The following is a 9969-nucleotide window of genomic DNA, read 5'->3' on the forward strand; positions in this document are numbered from 1 at the left end:
ACCCCCCTTAAAATATAATTATTTGCCAAATTTACACTTACACACCCAACCACAACTGATTCGGAGCGTTTGGTACGGTATGTCCACGCATCCTTCCTCCCCTGTAGATTCTGTGAAATGTGATCCGTTCACAGAATCCTCTCTGCGGTAAATACAACGCAGTAGGGCTGGCCGCTTTCATTTTTGCAATTCATTTTCGAGTGTTCTCGGACAAGAAAAGTGCTTGGGGCGTAATCTAATCACAAGACTTTCCAGCATGCTTTCATCGGACTGGCTGCGTTTGTGTTAGATTAGATTAAATTAGATACTGATTTTTTCAAAAAACCGAAATACTAGTCGCAAAAATTTTTCAACTTCATTTTTCGAAGTAAAATCGAATTTGCAATCAAAAAATTTTTAGTGAAATTTTGTGCACCGTTTTCAAGTTATCGAGAAATTAAAAGTGAGAGTGTGTGCGTGCAACATGGAGTTAAACTTTTTGAAAAGCCTTGGTAAGCTTCACAGCAACTGCACAGAAAGTTTAACTCCATGTTGCGATTTGACAGCTCGATAGCACATTTGTTGCACACAAAAAAATATTACTGTAATGACAAAAGTATCTTACTTTTGAATTAAAAAGTGCTGAAAATTTGCTTCACCAAAAGTTTTTTTCTTGTTTTAAAAACGAAAACTTTTTATGCTAAAGTTTTTGAAAATCTCACTACCAATATATTTAAAAGTTTTAACTTTTAACCCTTTAAGTACCACGTGGAAATTTAATATTCAAAAAATCATATCTTGGCTCAAACACAACCAATTTTCGATGTTTTGGGCTTGTTCACTCAGGATTTTAATACGGAACACGATGCAATCGGAAAAATCCGGATTCCGGTTCCCTGGCCGGAAATATTCCGGATTTCCCAGGGCCAGATTGGGGCTACGCTAGCCTGGTCATTTTTCTGATTACAAAAACCATCCAAAAAAGATGAAAACGAGTGAAATACTATGGAATTTTATCATCTGCAATCAAACGAAGGTAATTTTATTGAACTAGAACCATGTTGGACACGGGGAACCCGGTCAGTAACCTGGGACCGGTTCCAGGGTCCCGGTCATAATCCGAAGATATGACCAGTACACTTTTCTTGTCCAAAGTGGGCATGCGACATGTCTATGTTCATGAAATTGTGTAACAAGTTCGGAAAAACTAATGCAATACCAATCAGACCGACTGTGGCCACCCGGAACCGGTTCCAGGGTTCCGGCCATAATCCGAATATATGGCCAATACACTTTTCTTGTCCAAAGTGGGCATGCGACATGTCTATGTTCATGAAATTGTATCACAAGTTCAAAAAGACTAACCCATTACCAATCGGACCGACTGTGGCCACCCGGAACCGGTTCCAGGGTCCCGGCCATAATCCGAATATATGGCCAATACACTTTTCTTGTCCAAAGTGGGCATGTGACATGTCTATGTTCATGAAATTGTGTAACAAGTTCAAAAAGACTAACCCATTGCCAATCGGACCGACTGTGGCCACCCGGAACCGGTTCCAGGGTCCCGGCCATAATCCGAATATATGGCCAATACACTTTTCTTGTCCAAAGTGGGCATGTGACATGTCTATGTTCATGAAATTGTGTAACAAGTTCAAAAAGACTAACCCATTGCCAATCGGACCGACTGTGGCCACCCGGAACCGGTTCCAGGGTTCCGGCCAAAATCCGAATATATGGCCAATACACTTTTCTTGTCCAAAGTGGGCATGTGACATGTCTATGTTCATGAAATTGTGTAACAAGTTCAAAAAGACTAACCCATTGTCAATTGGACGACTGTGGCCACCCGGAACCGGTTCCAGGGTTCCGGCCAAAATCCGAATATATGGCCAATACACTTTTCTTGTCCAAAGTGGGCATGTGACATGTCTATGTTCATGAAATTGTGTAACAAGTTCAAAAAGACTAACCCATTGCCAATCGGACCGACTGTGGCCACCCGGAACCGGTTCCAGGTTCCCGGCCATAATCCGAATATATGGCCAATACACTTTTCTTGTCCAAAGTGGGCATGTGACATGTCTATGTTCATGAAATTGTGTAACAAGTTCAAAAAGACTAACCCATTGCCAATCGGACCGACTGTGGCCAACCGGAACCGGTTCCAGGGTTCCGGCCAAAATCCGAATATATGGCCAATACATTTTTCTTGTCCAAAGTGGGCATGTGACATGTCTATGTTCATGAAATTGTGTAACAAGTTCAAAAAGACTAACCCATTACCAATCGGACCGACTGTGGCCACCCGGAACCGGTTCCAGGGTCCCGGCCATAATCCGAATATATGGCCAATACACTTTTCTTGTCCAAAGTGGGCATGTGACATGTCTATGTTCATGAAATTGTGTAACAAGTTCAAAAAGACTAACCCATTGCCAATCGGACCGACTGTGGCCAACCGGAACCGGTTCCAGGGTTCCGGCCATAATCCGAATATATGGCCAATACATTTTTCTTGTCCAAAGTGGGCATGTGACATGTCTATGTTCATGAAATTGTGTAACAAGTTCAAAAAGACTAACCCATTGCCAATCGGACCGACTGTGGCCACCCGGAACCGGTTCCAGGGTCCCGACCATAATCCGAATATATGGCCAATACACTTTTCTTGTCCAAAGTGGGCATGTGACATGTCTATGTTCATGAAATTGTGTAACAAGTTCAAAAAGACTAACCCATTGCCAATCGGACCGACTGTGGCCACCCGGAACCGGTTCCAGGGTTCCGGCCAAAATCCGAATATATGGCCAATACACTTTTCTTGTCCAAAGTGGGCATGTGACATGTCTTTGTTCATGAAATTGTGTAACAAGTTCAAAAAGACTAACCCATTGTCAATTGGACGACTGTGGCCACCCGGAACCGGTTCCAGGGTTCCGGCCAAAATCCGAATATATGGCCAATACACTTTTCTTGTCCAAAGTGGGCATGTGACATGTCTATGTTCATGAAATTGTGTAACAAGTTCAAAAAGACTAACCCATTGCCAATCGGACCGACTGTGGCCACCCGGAACCGGTTCCAGGGTTCCGGCCATAATCCGAATATATGGCCAATACACTTTTCTTGTCCAAAGTGGGCATGTGACATGTCTATGTTCATGAAATTGTGTAACAAGTTCAAAAAGACTAACCCATTGCCAATCGGACCGACTGTGGCCACCCGGAACCGGTTCCAGGGTTCCGGCCAAAATCCGAATATATGGCCAATACACTTTTCTTGTCCAAAGTGGGCATGTGACATGTCTATGTTCATGAAATTGTGTAACAAGTTCAAAAAGACTAACCCATTGCCAATCGGACCGACTGTGGCCACCCGGAACCGGTTCCAGGTTCCCGGCCATAATCCGAATATATGGCCAATACACTTTTCTTGTCCAAAGTGGGCATGTGACATGTCTATGTTCATGAAATTGTGTAACAAGTTCAAAAAGACTAACCCATTGCCAATCGGACCGACTGTGGCCACCCGGAACCGGTTCCAGGGTTCCGGCAAAAATCCGAATATATGGCCAATACACTTTTCTTGTCCAAAGTGGGCATGTGACATGTCTTTGTTCATGAAATTGTGTAACAAGTTCAAAAAGACTAACCCATTGTCAATTGGACGACTGTGGCCACCCGGAACCGGTTCCAGGGTTCCGGCCAAAATCCGAATATATGGCCAATACACTTTTCTTGTCCAAAGTGGGCATGTGACATGTCTATGTTCATGAAATTGTGTAACAAGTTCAAAAAGACTAACCCATTGCCAATCGGACCGACTGTGGCCACCCGGAACCGGTTCCAGGGTCCCGACCATAATCCGAATATATGGCCAATACACTTTTCTTGTCCAAAGTGGGCATGTGACATGTCTATGTTCATGAAATTGTGTAACAAGTTCAAAAAGACTAACCCATTGCCAATCGGACCGACTGTGGCCACCCGGAACCGGTTCCAGGGTTCCGGCCAAAATCCGAATATATGGCCAATACACTTTTCTTGTCCAAAGTGGGCATGTGACATGTCTTTGTTCATGAAATTGTGTAACAAGTTCAAAAAGACTAACCCATTGTCAATTGGACGACAGTGGCCACCCGGAACCGGTTCCAGGGTTCCGGCCATAATCCGAATATATGGCCAATACACTTTTCTTGTCCAAAGTGGGCATGTGACATGTCTATGTTCATGAAATTGTGTAACAAGTTCAAAAAGACTAACCCATTGCCAATCGGACCGTTTGTGGCCACCCGGAATCGTTTTTTTCTGAAAATGTTCATGACATTGCATCACAAGATAAAATATGCGACATGTCAATGTTCATGAAATTTTGAAACAAGTTCAAATTAGCTATAACTTTCAGCAATAAACAAAATTATAAAATTATAAAATTATAAAATTATAAAATTATAAAATTATAAAATTATAAAATTATAAAATTATAAAATTATAAAATTATAAAATTATTAAATTTTAAAATTATAATATTATAAAATTATAAAATTAGATTATTATAAAATTATAAAATTATAAAATTATAAAATTATAAAATTATAAAATTATAAAATTATAAATTTTATAAAATTATAAAATTATAAAATTATAAAATTATAAAATTATAAAATTATAAAATTATAACATTATAAAATTATAAAATTATAAAATTATAAAATTATAAAATTATAAAATTATAAAATTATAAAATTATAAAATTATAAAATTATAAAATTATAAAATTATAAAATTATAAAATTATAAAATTATAAAATTATAAAATTATAAAATTATAAAATTATAAAATTATAAAATTATAAAATTATAAAATTATAAAATTATAAAATTATAAAATTATAAAATTATAAAATTATAAAATTATAAAATTATAAAATTATAAAATTATAAAATTATAAAATTATAAAATTATAAAATTATAAAATAATAAAATTATAAAATTATAAAATAATAAAATTATAAAATTATAAAATTATAAAATTATAAATTTATAAAATTATAAAATTATAAAATTATAAAATTATAAAATTATAAAATTATAAAATTATAAAATTATAGAATTATAAAATTATAAAATTATAAAATTATAAAATTATAAAATTATAAAATTATAAAATTATAAAATTATAAAATTATAAAATTATAAAATTATAAAATTATAAAATTATAAAATTATAAAATTATAAAATTATAAAATTATAAAATTTTAAAATTATAAAATTATAAATTTATAAAATTATCAAATTATAAAATTATAAATTTATAAAATTATAAAATTATAAAATTATAAAATTATAAAATTATAAAATTATAAAATTATAAAATTATAAAATTATAAAATTATAAAATTATAAAATTATAAAATTATAAAATTATAAAATTATAAAATTATAAAATTATAAAATTATAAAATTATAAAATTATAAAATTATAAAATTATAAAATTATAAAATTATAAAATTATAAAATTATAAAATTATAAAATTATAAAATTATAAAATTATAAAATTATAAAATTATAAAATTATAAAATTATAAAATTATAAAATTATAAAATTATAAAATTATAAAATTATAAAATTATAAAATTATAAAATTATAAAATTATAAAATTATAAAATTATAAAATTATAAAATTATAAAATTATAAAATTATAAAATTATAAAATTATAAAATTATAAATTTATAAAATTATAAAATTATAAAATTATAAAAATATAAAATTATAAAATTATAAAATTATAAAATTATAAAATTATAAAATTATAAAATTATAAAATTATAAAATTATAAAATTATAAAATTATAAAATTATAAAATTATAAAATTATATTATTATAAATTGAGTGATTGTGAATTTCTTTGTAAAATTGACACGATTTAGTAAACCAAGACATGGCAAATGCCTAGTTTCGACATAAATACTAATGACCACACCTTCGGATTAGGACAAAAAAAAAGGTACCAGTTGCAGATTGTCGGTCCGATTTTCAATGAGTTAGTTTATTTGAAACTTGTAACACAATTTCATGAACACTGGATAAGAAAAGTGTATTGGCCATATATTCGGATTTTGGCCGGAACCCTGGAACCGGTTCCGGGTGGCCACAGTCGGTACGATTGGCAATGGGTTAGTCTTTTTGAACTTGTTACACAATTTCATGAACAAAGACATGTCACATGCCCACTTTGGACAAGAAAAGTGTATTGGCCATATATTCGGATTTGACCGGGACCCTGGAACCGGTTCCGGGTGGCCACAGTCGGTCCGATTGGCAATGGGTTAGTCTTTTTGAACTTGTTACACAATTTCATGAACATAGACATGTCACATGCCCACTTTGGACAAGAAAAGTATATTGGCCATTTATTCGGATTATGGCCGGGACCCTGGAACCGGTTCCGGGTGGCCACAGTCGGTCCGATTGGCAATGGGTTAGTCTTTTTGAACTTGTTACACAATTTCATGAAAATAGACATGTCACATGCCCACTTTGGACAAGAAAAGTGTATTGGCCATATATTCGGCTTTTGGCCGGAACCCTGGAACCGGTTCCGGGTGGCCACAGTCGGTCCGATTGGCAATGGGTTAGTCTTTTTGAACTTGTTACACAATTTCATGAACATAGACATGTCACATGCCCACTTTGGACAAGAAAAGTGTATTGGCCATATATTCGGATTATGGCCGGGACCCTGGAACCGGTTCCGGGTGGCCACAGTCGGTCCGATTGGCAATGGGTTAGTCTTTTTGAACTTGTTACACAATTTCATGAAAATAGACATGTCACATGCCCACTTTGGACAAGAAAAGTGTATTGGCCATATATTCGGCTTTTGGCCGGAACCCTGGAACCGGTTCCGGGTGGCCACAGTCGGTCCGATTGGCAATGGGTTAGTCTTTTTGAACTTGTTACACAATTTCATGAAAATAGACATGTCACATGCCCACTTTGGACAAGAAAAGTGTATTGGCCATATATTCGGCTTTTGGCCGGAACCCTGGAACCGGTTCCGGGTGGCCACAGTCGGTCCGATTGGCAATGGGTTAGTCTTTTTGAACTTGTTACACAATTTCATGAACATAGACATGTCACATGCCCACTTTGGACAAGAAAAGTGTATTGGCCATATATTCGGATTTTGGCCGGAACCCTGGAACCGGTTCCGGGTGGCCACAGTCGGTCCGATTGGCAATGGGTTAGTCTTTTTGAACTTGTTACACAATTTCATGAACAAAGACATGTCACATGCCCACTTTGGACAAGAAAAGTGTATTGGCCATATATTCGGATTTGACCGGGACCCTGGAACCGGTTCCGGGTGGCCACAGTCGGTCCGATTGGCAATGGGTTAGTCTTTTTGAACTTGTTACACAATTTCATGAACATAGACATGTCACATGCCCACTTTGGACAAGAAAAGTATATTGGCCATTTATTCGGATTATGGCCGGGACCCTGGAACCGGTTCCGGGTGGCCACAGTCGGTCCGATTGGCAATGGGTTAGTCTTTTTGAACTTGTTACACAATTTCATGAAAATAGACATGTCACATGCCCACTTTGGACAAGAAAAGTGTATTGGCCATATATTCGGCTTTTGGCCGGAACCCTGGAACCGGTTCCGGGTGGCCACAGTCGGTCCGATTGGCAATGGGTTAGTCTTTTTGAACTTGTTACACAATTTCATGAACATAGACTTGTCACATGCCCACTTTGGACAAGAAAAGTGTATTGGCCATATATTCGGATTATGGCCGGGACCCTGGAACCGGTTCCGGGTGGCCACAGTCGGTCCGATTGGCAATGGGTTAGTCTTTTTGAACTTGTTACACAATTTCATGAACAAAGACATGTCACATGCCCACTTTGGACAAGAAAAGTGTATTGGCCATATATTCGGATTTTGGCCGGAACCCTGGAACCGGTTCCGGGTGGCCACAGTCGGTCCGATTGGCAATGGGTTAGTCTTTTTGAACATGTTACACAATTTCATGAACATAGACATGTCACATGCCCACTTTGGACAAAAAAAGTGTATTGGCCATATATTCGGATTATGGCTGGAACCCTGGAACCGGTTCCGGGTGGCCACAGTCGGTCCGATTGGCAATGGGTTAGTCTTTTTGAACTTGTTACACAATTTCATGAACATAGACATGTCACATGCCCACTTTGGACAAGAAAAGTGTATTGGCCATATATTCGGATTTTGGCCGGAACCCTGGAACCGGTTCTGGGTGGCCACAGTCGGTCCGATTGGCAATGGGTTAGTCTTTTTGAACTTGTTACACAATTTCATGAACAAAGACATGTCACATGCCCACTTTGGACATGAAAAGTGTATTGGCCATATATTCGGATTATGGCCGGGAACCTGGAACCGGTTCCGGGTGGCCACAGTCGGTCCGATTGGTATTGCATTAGTTTTTCCGAACTTGTTACACAATTTCATGAACATAGACATGTCGCATGCCCACTTTGGACAAGAAAAGTGTATTGGCCATATATTCGGATTATGACCGGGACCCTGGAACCGGTCCCAGGTTACTGACCAGGTTTCCCGTGTCCAACATGGTTCTAGTTCAATAAAATGGCCTTCGTTTGATTGCAGATGATAAAATTCCATAGTACTTCACTCGTATTCATCTTTTTTGGATGGTTTTTGTAATCAGAAAAATGACCAGGCTAGCGTAGCCCCAATCTGGCCCTGGGAAATCCGGAATATCTCCGGCCAGGGAACCGGAATCCGGATTTTTCCGATTGCATCGTGTTCCGTATTAAAATCCTGAGCGAACAAGCCCAAAACATCGAAAATTGGTTGTGTTTGAGCCAAGATATGATTTTTTGAATATTAAATTTCCACGTGGTACTTAAAGGGTTAATACGACTGGATTAATTTCCTTAATTTTGTCGTTCTCGTGAAATCGTGTACGCATGCCTAAGTCCCAAATGTAAACAAACATTTTGGTAGTGCCGGTGGTGAGTGAGTTGTTCAGCACGCGAATCAAATCCGAACACGGCCGCAGCCAAGAGTCGTACGCGTACACCGTTGTGAGTCAAAACAGCAGCAGCGGAAGGTGGGTGGTGCCGGTGCGGACAAGTACGAAAAAGTTAATTTTCAAGGCGAGGTGAAGGATCCGGCGGAAGAGGAGGACGATGAGAAGCATAATCGGAGGTGGTCAGCGCGGATGTTGCACTCAGGGGGTTAGGGAAAAGTTGGTTTCGAAAAGGACAAGGCCATTTTCCTGCTTGACCTGCATCTGTTTTACGACCAGAGTTGGTAAGAAGGAAGCATCGATGTTTTGTAGGATTTGTGATTGATTTTGTTTTTTTTTTTTTGTAGGACGCCTTTCATGCAGTTACCGAAGATCGGAGGTCGCGATGTGAATTTGCGCCGGTGGCCGGAGATCATCGAGAAGATAATGCTGCAAGCGTTGCATTGAAGTCGATTTATACCAGTTTTTGGACAAGTATGAAGTTAATGTTCAAGGCGAGGAGAAGGATCCGGCGGAAGAGGAGGACGACGAGAAGCATAATCGGAGGTGGTCAGCCCGGATGTTGCACTCGGTTTCGACGGAAGTTGGAACGAGATCTGAAGAATCTGATCAAGAACATCTTCCCGGAATACCGAAGAAGTCACTGGTGAGTATTGAGAACTTGTTCAGTGTCTAGCCAACTTTACTTATTTTCAAACTCTTTCAGCAACTACCCGCTCGCAAACGATCACCTCGCGATGGCGCAGCTTCGGCCGAATGAACCTCCCAGGCACATTACTTCCCAGCCGGGAAAAGTCGACTACCCTTCCCGAATCCGCCAACGGCCGTCTCCTCCGAGCCTGTCCTGATGAAGGCCGAAAACATGACCACCCTGTTCTCTACATCGCTGACACGCTCTAAAATGAAGGCTGCGATGCTACTGCGCAACGA

The 9969-nt window shown here is 38.1% G+C and overlaps 1 protein-coding gene across 1 annotated transcript; it reads left to right on the forward strand.

Annotated features, from left to right (window-relative positions):
- Positions 1–9438: 9438 nt before the first annotated feature.
- Positions 9439–9969, forward strand: LOC128092606 (uncharacterized). Its single transcript, XM_052706812.1, has 2 exons — positions 9439–9685; positions 9746–9969. Exons 1-2 carry the CDS (start codon positions 9516–9518, stop codon positions 9885–9887), a joined length of 312 nt encoding a protein of 103 aa, XP_052562772.1. The 5' UTR covers positions 9439–9515; the 3' UTR covers positions 9888–9969.

Source organism: Culex pipiens, chromosome 1 (genome assembly GCF_016801865.2).
Source record: "Culex pipiens pallens isolate TS chromosome 1, TS_CPP_V2, whole genome shotgun sequence".
Lineage (NCBI taxonomy): Eukaryota > Metazoa > Arthropoda > Insecta > Diptera > Culicidae > Culex > Culex pipiens.